The sequence below is a fragment of the Corythoichthys intestinalis genome, chromosome 19, assembly GCF_030265065.1.
Source record: "Corythoichthys intestinalis isolate RoL2023-P3 chromosome 19, ASM3026506v1, whole genome shotgun sequence".
In the NCBI taxonomy this organism is placed as follows: Eukaryota; Metazoa; Chordata; class Actinopteri; order Syngnathiformes; family Syngnathidae; genus Corythoichthys; species Corythoichthys intestinalis.
Genome location: NC_080413.1, coordinates 28,807,559 through 28,822,965, shown reverse-complemented (window position 1 = coordinate 28,822,965; position 15,407 = coordinate 28,807,559). Strand labels below are relative to the sequence as shown.

Sequence of the window (15,407 nt, the reverse complement as noted above, 5' to 3'; positions counted from 1 at the left end):
GGCCAGTATAGTACTCACACTCTTACTACAAAGCCACACTGCTGTAATGTAACGAGCCAAAGTTTGAGTATTCACAGAAACTTCACTTTTAAACATCGGAAATTATAGAATTCACCAAATGTTGGATTGTTCATCCACGAATTGGAAACGTCAGCTAGCCTTATACTATAGTGAGACAAGTTAGTTTTACCCTACTGATGTGTTGTTGCAATTGAACTTTCTGCTCAGTACGAGAGGAACTTCGGATTATCCAGTTGTCCAGTATTGCATTTAGTTGCAACTCCAAATGGACACCTAAACCAGACAAGATATATTTTGGACTGTCCGGCCTAAATTTGGACATATTGCCACCCTACCTACTGTACTGTCAGCAAAAAGATAAGGCCGATTATGTTCCATGATGAATAAAATTTGCCTTACAGCTAAAGTGCAAGCAAAGATGTGTTCAAGACACAAGACGGTTCTTTGATTACTTACATAAACTCTGCACACACATCTCCCACGTCACTCCCTGATTCCTTTAAAAGCTGCAGGCTACTAGTCCAGTCCTAACTGCTAACTAGCATCGCAAGCTTTGATCATACTTAGTGCGCTTCGTTCTTGAAGCAGAACAGGTGGCGGTGAGAGTGCTTGTCAGCCTCTCTGTCTACTCTCCTTTAGTATGGGTCATTCATATGCGAATGTGTCTTTCTTCTGTGTCGCGACCAGAATTCCCAAATTATTCGACAAGCCAATTAATAGTCAAGTGTTAATCATGATCAATGGTGTTAAAACATTAGTCGTATTAAAAGAATTGTGTAACATGTTAATTTTGAGGGCTTTATTATTCAAGGTGACTTGGCGTTTCAAATAAGCTCCTCATTGAACAGTGCTTCTCAATTACTTTCTCATATGCCCCCCCAGGAAGAAGTAAATGTTTCACGCCCCCCTAACTTTCTGCCGCCACTGTAAATAGTATCATTTGTCTATAAAATTATTACAAGCACACATCTGCATAGCATTGCTTCCTTGTTGACATTAAAGAAAAAGATATAGATCAACTGACAATAAAGCATAACTTTATTAGCATTGTTTTTGTTTGTAACAGAAAATATTTGAAAGCACACTAATTTCCCTAAATAAATAACAAAACAAAACAAAACAAAAAAACACTCAAGGCACATTTTTTGACTATTTGATACTGCAAAGTAAAATTTAATAAAATTAATAAATTATTATGAGTTCAGATTTATTAGCAACATTAACTCGCAGCACAATATGCCAAACAAAAATTAATGAAACAAGCCATTTTATTTTATTTTATTTTTGCAGTTTTATTTTTGCAGATTGGATTGTCCAGCATGACCGAGACCATGTCTAATGCTGCAGGCAGTATCAGCTCCTCTGCTATGGTATGTTTTTTGTTTTTTTTCTCCCACTGAGCACTTGGTATGCCATATTGTGTGATGCTAACAGTGCTCGCCAGTTTACTGACGTAGCAGTCACAAAGCGGGACGATTGTTGGCAATACATAGACTTCATATGTGTTGACGGGGCAGGGGGTGCGGGGCCGATTCATAGGGGGCCTATCACCGTCAAAGCTGACCGAGTGGAAACACAGACAAAGAGCTTTTTCCGTTGCAAATTCTTGTGAATAAATGCTTAAATCCCTGAATTCTTTATATATATGGACGTAAAACAGTCTCGATTCTTGGTTAAAAGCAAAAAAAAAAAAAAACGTGCAGGTAGCATTTATTTTACGTAAATATTGCAAACTATAAGGCTAGTCAGTAATGAAATTAGCGGCCACCATATGTAAACAAAGAGCTTTTTCCGTATAAAATTATTGTGAATAAATGCTTGAATCCCTGAATTCTTTATAGATATGGAGGTAAAACATTCTTGATTTTTGGTTAAAAGCAAAAAAACGTGCAGGTAGCATTTGTTTTACGTAAATATTACGAAGTATACTGTAATGCCAAAGCTGTAGCGCCTAATTTCTCCCATTGATTTTTTTCACAACGTTTCAAAATGCATGCATGGTACGAAAAATATAATAATTTCTTTGAATCCTCAAACAAATCACTCCTGAGACAATCCTTCTTGTTTGTATGCAGTACAGCTTTCGTACTTTTTCAAGCTAAATCCGGCGTTAGATCACTGCATTTGACCGACTGCTTATAAATAAAGCGAAGTGTTGGACGGCCCCCTTCGGGAAGGCGTGACACAGTGAATGGGGAATGTGTCATGTCAATACATTATGACGTCTATGGGTAATATTTGGCAAAAAAATTCAAGCGGCTTATCAATGTGTTTAGGGTCTAATGTCTTAAGTGACATTTTCATTAATTTCGCTTCACGCTGTCCGCTGCCAACATTTATAGACACAGTAAAAATACTTATCTTTCCTCGTCTCCCACTGTATTAAAAGTGAATGGGGGCCAGAATCCACCACCGTGATAAGTAAAAAACCGCAAAGTAGTGTCCCCCCCACCCACATAATTTTTTTTTTTTTTTTCGTTTGTTTGTTTTTGTGTATGTTCAATGTATTTATTCAGATTTTGCATTGGAGAGAGATACATACTGTATAAGACGTGCTTTTTCACTTTTTTCCCCAAAGTAGAATAAAAAAAAAAAACTTTTGTAAATGTACGTTTTAATAAATGGTTTTTAAGTTTTAAACCTGTTACTGTCCCACCGAATTATTTTCAAACAACAATAAAGTATAAAAATCCTACATTGAGTGAGTCCACTCAACTCTGCCTCATCTCCTCACTTACACAAAATGAGTTGCCACAGCAACTGTTTAACAAGTTAAACGATGATTGACTCTGTGTCAAGATCAAACAGAAGCCGTCTATCAATCATTGTTAACTTTAATAACCAACTCCAGTGCACTGCCTGAACAACAAAGAGCAGGCAAAGGGAGGGAGAGTAAGACTACGTGATCGGCTCGCGACAGCTCATCTATGGCGGAAAACAGTCAGATGAAGAAGTTCCGCTCTGAGACCCTCAATTTGGCCAAATTTAAAAATTGTCCTATATGCATGTGTCATACATCACTGGAAAGCTTAAAATCTCAAATTTCTGGGGGAAGAAAAATTTTGAAAAGGGGGGCATCAAAAAAAAAAATTACACAGTGAAACCCTATCTGGAGGTGAGAGCATGAAAGAGCAGAATTACAGACGCCATGACATTACCTGACTGACTGACTGAGAATGCTTTATTTTGGACATGAGAAAATAAAAGTAATAAACAAACAAACAAAACAAACAAACAAACAAAAAATACAAACCAATTATGATACTTGAGATAACAGCAGCAATATTTAAGACAATAACAATAATAAATATTAGAATTTATTCATTGTGTCCAAAAAGGAGTAGGATGAAGCATATGCTTATTAAAACCTACCCCCCATTAACGAGATATCGCGTACTTACCTTGTTTCGATCCAAAAACTCTATGTAGCATGTATCACTGAGTTTCAAGACACAGCTGTGAATGGCCACAGCTGGATTTTGGGGGGATTTTATGGGTGAAACATGGTAATATAACGAAGGTCGCGATGCAGAAATCGCAGACATCAAGGAGTGGTCGAGATTTTCTTTTTTATATATTTACCCTTTTAAATGTTTTTTTTTTTTTTTCCCAATTTTTCTTTGTTTGGATCGATTATTTATCATCTAACATATGGAAGAAAATGCGACAGTCACAAAAAAAAAAAAAAAACAATTAAGTGATACCGTAGTTATGAGGTAGATATCCGTGGCTTTTTTACAGACACCATTTTTTTCTTTGTGACGTAATTTGTTTAAAAGTTTAAAATATGCGAGTGAAGAATTGTTGAAAGTCGTTTTTTTTAAACAAAATATTAGACATCAATTAATGATTCTAAGCTAAAAATGACAGACATTTTGAATAATAAATGTAATTTACTTTCATTTTATGGCTGGGTTGAAACAAAAGCGGTTGCGCAACGTCTGTAAACGGGGGTTTCAAGGGTAAAACGGACAAATTAAAAATAGTTCGGGGGCTTAATGTGCCATGAATCTGCTATGGCAGCATATAGACATATTGTTCTATTAAACACAAAAGTTGTTTTGGCTTAAAATACAGCAGTTTCTTTTAAAGAGGAGTGCAAGAGCAGAAACTTCTTTTTCAGTCTTGTCTGTGTTTTCCGACATATATTTTTTTAATTGAAAAAAATCTGCGATGGACTGAGGGCGTGAAGTTTCAAGCGCGAAGTAGTGAGGGATCACTGTATTTCCACGTCTTAGCTTTCGGGAGACTTCATATATCCTGCTCTTTGCTGTGTGCTCGTTTAATGCAAAAATTCTACCCACCGCACGATTTGAGAAGTACTGTAATAGAAATTTGCGTTTGCGCAATCTAGATCTAGAAAGTATATTTTCTGGGATAGAATCAGTTCATTGCGTCCTTTATAAATAAAAAATTATCGTTGTCAAGACTGCACAGACCTTGATTAAAAAGTTAAGTTATTTAACGAGGGAGCTGATGCTAGCAGTTGAAGGACTTGAACTCACCTTCCTTTTTTGGTGAGAAAAAAATGTGGTGCTGTAATATGAGGAAAGGTTATTTTTTTGTACTTGCTGATGAAATTGAGTGCAAAGTGTGAATGCTGTCCGCCACTGACAAATTACTTCTATTTGTGAGGCCTTCAGAAAGCATCCGCTCCACTGCAGTACATCTACCTCAGAGGCAAAAAGAGAGGAGGGGCTCATGAGAACCTGTCCCTTGATTGTTAAGGTTGCCAGATAGGCAAACTGACAAAAAACTAATTTCACCTGCAATGGGTTGTATTTTTAAAATGCAAAAATGAAACAGAAATAAAATTGAAAACACATACCGTACTTTTCGGACTATAAGTCGCAGTTTTTTTTCATAGTTTGGCTGTAGGTGCGACTTATATTCAGGAGCGACTTATGTGTGAAATTATTAACACATTATGATATCATTTCACATGTTATTTTGGTATTTTGGAGTAAACTTGTTAGCATGTTCTTTATGCTATAATTATCTGAATAACTCTTAATAGCTATTGCCACGTTCGGGTTCTGCCTTTGGCGATGTGTGTTCAATTTTATTATTGACTTTTTTATATTGAAATGCATGCTTTTAGTTTGTGGCACTTTCACGCCCAAGTGGGGGCGCACTCGCACTTGCTTACGCAAAGAAGAGCGCTCACACGCAAGAAAAAGACTGACAGCTAAAAAGCGTCTGAGCGAGCGAGTGGGCGAGAGAGAGAGAAACACGGCTGCGAACCTACGTTGATTGTTTATGCTTGTAAAATATCGCTACAAAGGCAACGCCTGTGTGTAAGGGTGTAACGGTACATGTAATAGTATTGAACCGGTTCGGTACGTGGTAGTCGGTTCGGAACGGACGCGTACCGAACGAGTTTCTGACATAATATAACCCTTACTTTTCGAGGCTGCGAGTCGATCGGGTTACATATTCTTTGTGTAGATTATATTTACTCCGTCTTGTCTACTATAATGAGGACCAACATGGTAGGACAGTCCAGAAACATCAAAGGCGTGACAACGTGGCCGCCGCGAGAGCACAGTGAAACGCGGGCGTTAGAGTCATTCAGCCAATGCACACCAGTCGCAGTGGGGCCGCGTGTTAGATGCGTCCCAGAAGTGGCTCAACGCGACGCACGCGAAAAGAACGGCAGAGTTTATTATTTGACGCGAGATGCGGCCCTCCTGCATCAATACTACTAGCTAGGATCGGACCGGAAGTCACTCGTGTAATAATACGGTGGATCCAGTCGATTTTCAAACTAATATGCAATCGTAACCTACGTTTTGAGTCCATCAGATCTCTTGAGTGGTAGATCGGTGCACAGTTGACTTGTCTTTGTTGATTTACGGCTGTATTCTCTGCTATAATAATAACCAACACGGCCCCGTGTTCAATACAAAGCACTCCTACCACAACAAAACAAGTAGGAACTAATATTCACATAGGAACTGAAGTTATACAACATAAAATACAGAATATAAATGAATACTACATCACATTTGTAAATTATAAACACATAATAAAATAAATAATAGCCCATTTAAATAAAATAAATTGAAATGAGCTAAAACACCTGTAATTAAATAATAAGAATAATGCACACATCCTGCTTACACAATTAAATTTAGTAATTTCTGTGTGGCGCTTTAACTTGAGAAAATCCACCAATAAAGCTTTTGAAAACCGTTCATAAGAAAAAAAAATGTTTCATTGAGGCATTTCATTTGTAAAATACATGTTAAAATCTTTTTCATTGGGATTGATTTTCTCTTAGCACAGGACTTCTTTTTTCTTCTTTCTTTCAGAAAGAAAGCTGACCAATACGCGTGGTCTGAAAGGCAAATTGTTGTTGGATTATCTTTAAATACCCGCTACTTTTTGAGCAGAATTCTAGCTTTGTATAGGCTAATGTTCCTATTGTTGAAAGCACAAAAGTGTGTAATAAACAACTAGCACATTTATATTTTTCATTTTGTTTTTTTACTGTACCGAAAATGAACCGAACTGTGACCTCAAAACCGAGGTACGTACCGAACCGAGATTTTTGTGTACCGTTACACCCCTACTTGTGTTTATCATCTTTTCTGTTGTTGTTGTTTTGTGTATTTCACCCGCGATCGGACACTTGTTGTGTGGTTGTCTGAACTATGTGCTAATGCTAACCGTTTGTGTCATTGCTGTAATAGCAGCTAATAATCATTTATTCACGTTGATGCAAACCTGTTTGCTATCGAGGACGAAATTTGTATTAATTCTTTTTTTAGTTTCACTCTTCAAATGATGGTGTCATAACGATGGCCAAAATATAGTCAGCAAATTATACGGATGTCCAGCATCGTCATTTGGGAGTTTAGCTCGCTGTTTAGCCAGGACCGAGCCGTAGCGTCCTGGTGAGGACAGTATATTCGCATTTCGTTGTTCAAGCATCATGTAACATGATCACACTGTACACTTATCCAGCATGTTGTTCTCTATTGTATTTTTGTATTAAATTGCCTTTCAAGATGACTTATATGTTCTATGTGTTGAATTTTATCAAGTAAATTTCCCCCAAAAATGCCACTTATACTCCGGTGCGACTTATATATGTTTTTTTCCTCTTCGTTGGGCATTTTATGGCTGGTGCGACTTATACTCGGGTGCGACTTATAGTCCGAAAAATATGGTAATTGTTTCTGCAGTTTCAATTTAAGAACTTGTCTTTTGATATGCCTTTGAAGAAAATCTCATTTTATGACAAATTGTTTAAATAACTAGAGGGTTTAGATACATATGTTGTTTTTGTTTACAACTGCATATACAAAAATGAGGGGAATTTTGAGATATGGCCAACAGTTGCTTATAACCCATCACAGGTTCCTGGCCCTAACTCAAGTTCTGGCGAGGTGTTCAAAGTATTGATTGGATGATTTCTATGTGTAGCTAGCGTTCCTGAAATGTGTCCTGGAACAAGTGTTGATGGATGTGTCTGTGGCCATGCTTTCAGTCAGCGAGAGGCAAGGCGGCTCCTGGGAACGCTTCAGCAGTCTCAAGGTTATGCGCCTGGCACCCAAACAGATGGACGCCCCTCATCGTAACGGTTTGTAATGTCTGCAGCTCAATCATTCCCCCCTCTCTCTCTTGCCATCGCAGCACAACATTTCTCTCGCTAGCTCAAACAGGCTGGAAATCGGAAATGAATTGGACTGTTTTCACAAGCTTTTATGCATCACACCTCCTCCAATTGCAGCCATGCTCAAACTATATTTTTTGTGAAAAGATCAAGATTCATTGAATGCACTTAACATGATGGGACAGACAAATCTGATGTACGATATTAGAATGAACACTCATAGATTACTAGTTTAGATTTTTCAGGATCACAAATCACTTTTAAAGCAAGTACAGAAATAACAAATGAGTCAAGTTCTTCTTTAGTTTTACTATTTTAATACAGCAACAGCAAAGGCTACCTTGCTTCTGACCTTCAGCCATTTTTGCCACATATAAGACCACCTGACCTGGAGCAAAATAATTTAATGACTTAAAAGGGTGAGGTGAGTTTATAATGAATCCAGAAGGGCACCAGTGGCCAGTGCAGTGAGGCTAAAACAGGGTAAATGTGCTCAAATTTACAGTATGTGTGCAAGTTAAAAGATGTGCCGCAGCGTTTTGTATTATCTGCAGGCAACTAATGGATGCAGCTTTGACCCCCAGTTTGAGGCCATTACAGAAGTCCAGGAAAGTAGTGACATAAAAATGGAGTACAGTATTGTTTCAGAGAACTGCCTCAAAAGAACTGGCTTATAATAATAGCCTGATTTAACAATTTCCTGTTGCTTTCAAATGTAAAGAAAAAAAGAAAAAAAAAAACTGGCATAAAGGTTTGAAATGCTCGGCTTCGTCGCAATGACAAAAAACCCAGCATGGCTTTCCACATTGAAGCCACTGAAAGACATCCCTTTTGTTTGATTGTCAATGGAACTTAAAAAAGATTTAGCACTTGCCAGGCCTTTACATTATTGAGACATGTGAGCAATTGAATAGAATTTTCATTATGGCATAGTATAATTTTTACCATGTTCCTCTAACAACTACAGTTGTACCTCGACATACAATCCTTTCGACATCTGACGTAAAGTTTGACTTGTCATTTGTCTCGACGTATGACGACATGCTCGAAATATGACGATTTATGACAGTGTCGCAAATTCATTGTTTTCCCGCACCACGGACGCACATTTTACTGTCAGAAAAAATCAACATGGGTCCCGAGAAGGTTAGTGCAGGAGGAGAAAGAAGGAAAAAAGGTGACGCTTACCATTGAAATTAAGATGGAAATGATAGAAAAATGAGCATGGTGTGCGCGTCAGTGAACTGGCTCTACAATACGCCCGTTTCGTCAGGTTTTTAATCATTTATTTCAGAACTTATGCAACACAAGACGGCTACAGTTGCCGCAGCCAACAACCACATGACAAGGGAAAGTAAAAACTCTTCCGCTCCTCTCTTACTCTGTCGTCAGTCACACGGTGCGTTCAGGAACAGCATGCTAAACACAACCGCCACATTAGAACCCGATATTTGTATTTATAATTTATTTGTTTTGCTATGTGTAATTGCTATTTGTAACTGTGTAAGCAGTATTTATTAATGATTTAGCATAGGTTTTTGGGCTGTGGAACGAATTAATCGAATTATAATGTATTATGCGAAAATCCCGCTTGACGTACAGTACAGGCCAAAAGTTTGGACACACCTCATTCAATGCAACACAAATGAAAGTCCCAACCCCAACGATAAAGCAATAAATTCCACTAATTAAACCTGAAATGGCATACCTGAGAAGTCAAAAAACATTTTAGGTGACTCCCTCTCGAAACTCATCAAGAGAATGGCAAGAGTGTGCAAAAAAGTATTCTGAGCAAAAGGTGGCTACATTGAAGATACTGTACTATAATATCATACGTGTTTTTAGCTATTTAAACTTTTTTTTATGTGAAATACATAATTCCACACGTGTTCATTCATAGTTTTATTACCTTACCTAAGGTGTGTCCAAACTTTTGGCCTGTATTGTACTACCATTTCGACTTACAAACCAGGCCCTGGAACAAATTAAATTCATATGTAGAGGTACCACTGTATATGGTTAGCCTTATAGTATAATTGCCTAAGTCATATTTCACTGGTTTTGGAAAACAAAACAAAAAAAACATTTTCCTGAAAAAAAAAGGCTTTTTTATTGATATTTCTAAAATATGTTGTAATTGGCCAAGGATAAAAGCAGAAAGGCAAGATTATGCAGAATTGAAAGGAGCATTAAGTTAGTAAGATATCACAGTTTAGCCAAAAAATGACTCAGGCAATTATGCTATGAGGAATAGACTTCATAATCATATTGACGGGTCACCTCAGTCATGCACTGCGCCACACCTTCAAGTAAGGGGCCTGCCCACATAGAGGAGTTATTCTCAAACACATGCACGCAGTGATTTAACGCCGGATTTAGGTTGAAAAAGTACGAAAGCTGTACCGCATACAAACAGGAAGGATTGTCTCAGCAGTGATTTGTTTGAGGATTCTAGGTAATTATTATATTTTTCGTACCATGCATGCTAGAGGTGTGCAAAATTTCCGATTCTTAGATTATTCGCGATTCGGCCGTGGAAGATTCGAGAATGATTCACAAACATCCAAATTCCGATTATTGAAATATGCCAAGTAAAGCGGAAGTACAACACTCTCAGCGCGCCGCGCGGTCTTTGGGAGGGAACGGAGCGAGAGTAGCTAAACATCATGCTTCTCATTACCCGGCCCCTCAGGTAATGCCAATGCTCAACTCACGGCTCTAGCTCAACTCATGCCACGAGATAAAAAAACACAACAACATACCTGACTGCTGCCGAAAAGCTGCTACAAAGTACAGCCACATAATGTTACGGTAGATATCATTTATATAGGACTAGATGCATTATAGATTCGGTAGCGTAAGCAGCATATCTACAAAAAGCTAGATGTGGGCGTTAGTAAACGGCCGCCATCTTAAAGCAGTACACTTCCCTGCAAGGCTGTTGTAGCGAACCTTCCAAGCAAACCTAATTAACTTTTTATCTAAAATACTCCTAAATCGGTAAAATATTGACTTAAATCTATCTTTAAAATAGTTTTAAAACTTTCACATGTCGAAAGTAGACAAAAGGGAAATTATGGAATAACGGGAGCAATTTTAACAACTTTAACGGTTGATTCACAACATTAAATTAATTGAATGTAGTTTAAAGCTGCTGATACAGAATGGGGACTGGAGTTTTTTTATTTAATGTTATTTTTGTATATTTGTTTACTGCTATATGCGAACTTGATACTGAAATAGTAGTTTGGTTTAGCCTGAGAGTATTTTTGAACAATTTTGGAACTAATGTACAAAAAAATAAAATAAATAAATAATTAAATAAATAAATAAATAAAAAAAGAGGGGGGTGCATCAATAATCGTTTTATAATCGAATCGGAGCCTCTGAATCGTAATCGAATCGTTAGGTGCCCAAAGATTCCCAGCTCTAATGCATGCATTTTGAAACATGAAAAAAATCTCTGGGAGAAACTGGCCGCTACGGCATTGGCGTCATAGTTCGCAATATTTACGTAAAATAAATGCTAACTGCATGTTTTTTTTTGTTTTTTTTTTTTTTTTTGCTTTTAACCAAGAATCGAGACTGTTTTACGTCCATATCTATAAAGAATTGAGGGATTTAAGCATTTATTCACAAGAATTTTCAACGTAAAAAGTTCTTTGCGGTGATAAGGCGGCACCACAGTGGCTTAAAGACTAGCAGCATATTTGACATATTTATGTAAAATAAATGTTAACTGATCGGTTCTTTGCTCTTTTAACAAAGAATCGAGACTGTTTTACGTCCACATCTATAAAGAATTGAGGGATTTAAGCATTTATTCACAAGAATTTTCACGAAAAAAAGCTCTTTGTGGTGATTAGGCAGCGCTAAAGTGACTTAAAGACTAGCAGCACATTCGACATATTTACGTAAAATAAATGCTAATTGGCCGGTTCTTTGCTCTTTTAACAAAGAATCGAGGCCGTTTTACGTCCATATCTATAAAGAATTGAGGGATTTAAGCATTTAGTCACAAGAATTTTCATCTGAAAAAGCTCTTTGTGGTGATAAGGCGGCGCTACAGTGGTTTAAAGACAAGCAGCACATTCGACATACCGGTATTTACGTAAAATAAATGCTAATTGCCCGGTTCTTTGCTCTTTTAACAAAGAATTCAGACTGTTTTACGTCCACATCTATAAAGAATTCAGGGATTTAAGCATTTATTCACAAGAATTTTCAACGTAAAAAGCTCTTTGTGTTTCCACTTGGTCAGTTTTGACGAAGATAGGCCCCCTATTAATCGGCCCCGTGTCCCGTCAATATCATTATGAAGTCTATGTATGAGGCTAACGGTATATACAATTTTTTTGTGACTCTAAGTGCGTGACACATGAATTGACATCATCTGGTATTTATCATCGTTTTAATGCAGTGGACGGTGAGCATAATTAACCCTGGCCCGACTGCAGCATGGCTGCAAATAACCTAAAGACAAAGTGGCCTAGATACAGAGTACAAAACCTTTCATTTATCCATTTCACTATCAACTATATTGGGCTATTATTAAAGCTGCTAAATAATAAGAGTCTTTTTCCGTACAGCATTGATCTGCCATGAATAAGAAATATCTCCACTTTGGCCACTTAACAGCTAGACTTTTCCAATTCAATTAGATTTAGATGTTAGAATTGGGTCAAATTATACTTCTGAAAAGACACTCAATTTTCAATCTCCTTTGACACTAACCGAGTGAGATAGATGAGAATTGTGGTTTTAACAATAATACTCAAAGGTGTTTCAAATATTTTGGGTATGTATTACAACAACGGCTCATAACGATGACATTAGTGCTAACAGAATCAATGATGTCAGCATCAGTTTACTGGGTCTGTGCTCTGTCATCCACTTTGTTTACCACATCCCTGACTGGGGAACAATGCTGTGACCTTTACAGTGATTATTTAGTTACGTAAGTTGAGTAATTGCTCTTGATGTGGAAAGGAAAAGAAGCGGAGAGCTGCTCTTCTTTTCTTCGCTGTTCCCTTAAGCTTAAATGCAATTCTGAAGTAGTCGCGGAACCTAGCTGTTTCTTGGAAATATATATTTAAAAAATAAAATGAAACGAAACAGTGAAAGGGTGTGCAATGACAGAGAGCACCATCGCAAACTCGGTGAGTCAAGAAGGATGATAACACTAAAGAAGATTTATTGAGATTTACCCAGCACTTTTTCCAGCCACCTCAAGCGCTCTCGTCTTCTACTAAGGTGGACTTTACTGGCAAAAAAAAAAAATGTTCATAGAATGGATGGAGTCAGGGAAGCAGACAATTACTGCCATTTGCTGCCAGCTATTAAGGAAGGCGGGGGGAGCGGAGTGAAACAGAGTAAAGCTACACCCCAACACTGCTAATTAGAAACCCTCTTAAAGCAATGTGCTCACTGAATAAAAAGTCTGAAAGCAAACACGCAAGACAAAATATGCCTTTACAACATCTTCATTTCTTTGCAGCAACAGCAATTGCCTAAAAATACTGTACTGTATTTGATATGATCAGGTTTTGGGGACCGTCATTGTGAAGTATAGCCAGAAAGTGAATCCACTTGGGACAGGTAGAGCAAGAAGCCCGAAAAAGAGGAGAAACACTTGAGGAAAGTAGCAGGAAATCTGATTTCATGCTCCAGGGATTGTATCTCATTTCCACTCAGCGCTGAGAGATAGTGTGCGGTCGAGCATATGTATGTACTGCCCCCTAGTGGTGACACCCGAAAATGCACAAACACCCTCACCGTATCATGAGAGAAGTCACAGCATAGTGTCATTGCAAGTCAGAAGTGCATAGGAGACATGTTTATTACAAGGGCGTAGGTTTGGTCTCAACATTGATAGGGATGATATAACAGCATAACCTTTTGTTGGGGACGGGACATTAATAAGACCAAACAGATTGGGTGAACAAGGCTACATTTCTCATAATTATGAACCTAATTAATTGATAAGCTGTATGATCAATGCAAAACAAATCTGTATTGACTAATACCAACTTTCATATGTATTCAGGTGATACACCATTCAATTCAAATCTTTGTTTTCAAAAACTACAAAACATTTTGAAAACTTCCAGAATAAATGTCTGCAAATTTAAATAGCAATATTTGAACTTAAATTATATACCATACACAATGGATACAAACTTGTTAATAATCTCTTAACTTTGCAGAAATACAAAGAAAATAAAGATTTGCCACTCAACATTGTCTGTCTAAATAAAGAAATTAAATATGAGTAAAAAAACGTCTAAGTCAGGGAATAACACAAACAAAAATGGAGCCCTCATTCAGGTAAAACACTACTGCTTTTATCCACAAGCACAGCCAAACTCAACAAAAAAAATGAAAGCTACAGTGGCTGCTGCTGGCCGAAAAAAAACTTCTAATATTTCTCCCCTTTGAAGGGGGCGAAGGAGGCGGCACGTTGTCGACATGTTGTATTTCTGTCGGGGCTGTGAGTGCATGGGTGTGTGTGTTGCAAGTCATCAGCCAATCCAAAGCGCATTTGAGGAAAAGAAATGGACTGTGACATTCAGCAAGTGAAAAGGGATAAATGTAAATCTGAACATAATGAAAATAATTCACTTAATAATGATTGGGTAAATTCTTTCCTTATAACATACAGCACTCATTATGTAATGCAAAATAAGGTTGCTTAAAAGTTGGTTGGGACAATTTGAGAATCATGAAAAGTTAGTCTTATGTCCCTACGCCCTTGGTTTATTAGTGCGGGAAATAGATCCCATAACCAAGCAGACTATTATAACATATTTACACTTTAATTTTGAGTACTTTTCTTTTAGCAATGGTGGTGTAGGAGTTTGAGTGGGTTGTCTTTTAATGGAAGTATCGCCAAGACACTTCACCCTGGCGCCCCCAACGCCTTGTTGCCGTTACAGACTGTAAAAGATTTGCAGCCATACCACATAGCTATAGAGCTACTACTGTAAACTTAAATCTATACCAATAAAATTGTCTTCATGTAGACAGCTATTACATTTGAAACTTCCAACTTCTTAACACTTCCTCCAATGCATGTCAATATTTTCACCATGTAAAATCCACAGAGCAGATATTTCCACCACAATCGCACTTGTGACAAAAAATATAACATGGCATTACTCACGGTCATTGCAATGAGTTCCTGAATAAGATGTCATTGAGCAATCACAGGTGAAGTTTTCCCACTGTTGGATGCACACACCCATGTTGGCACATGAGTCCTCCTGGCAGGTGGTGCTCGGGCCTGCAAAGGGCAAGACGTTGACAAAACAAAGCACTATCAGGATACTTTTAGTGCTGCTATTGAAATGTTACAAATGATCATCCATGCAGAAGAAAGGCACTCTAGAAACACTTGTGAACAGTAGAGAAAGGAGGAGAAAACAGTGTCACCACAAGAGACCTGAGGATAGTAAAACAAAAACGGTAACCGTAATATTCTGTACTTGAGACTCATGACATTGTAAGCTAAGGAAAAGATGCATAAACCTTTGGTTGAAGCGTCAATTTTTAGTAGCTAATTGTAAAATATGTTCTTGGTTCTTGTGGCGATACTGTCAACATCTCAGATATTTTCTTCTATATGTGCAGATGGACATGCATGCAATTTTCTTCATTCCAACAGGAAGAGGTTCCAAAAGTTTTATCCAAGTAAAACTTCAATTAACACATTCCTTCAGTGAACACGCAGGCCAAAAGTGCAAGAAAACAAGAAGGATAGTAATGT

The 15,407-nt window shown here is 37.6% G+C and overlaps 1 protein-coding gene across 11 annotated transcripts in view; it reads right to left on the bottom strand.

Annotated features, from left to right (window-relative positions):
- The window catches only part of LOC130907420 (neurexin-3b), a 584,351-nt gene that overhangs the window by 281,024 nt on the left and 287,920 nt on the right, over positions 1–15,407 (bottom strand). For all 11 annotated transcript variants that reach the window (XR_009061465.1, XM_057822469.1, XM_057822479.1 and 8 more), the window contains one exon: positions 14,805–14,924. Coding sequence is in view for 10 of the 11 variants with exons in the window: in XM_057822469.1 (XP_057678452.1) it covers positions 14,805–14,924 (120 nt within the window). In the remaining variant the exon portion in view is untranslated. The remainder of the gene's footprint in view (positions 1–14,804; positions 14,925–15,407) is intronic.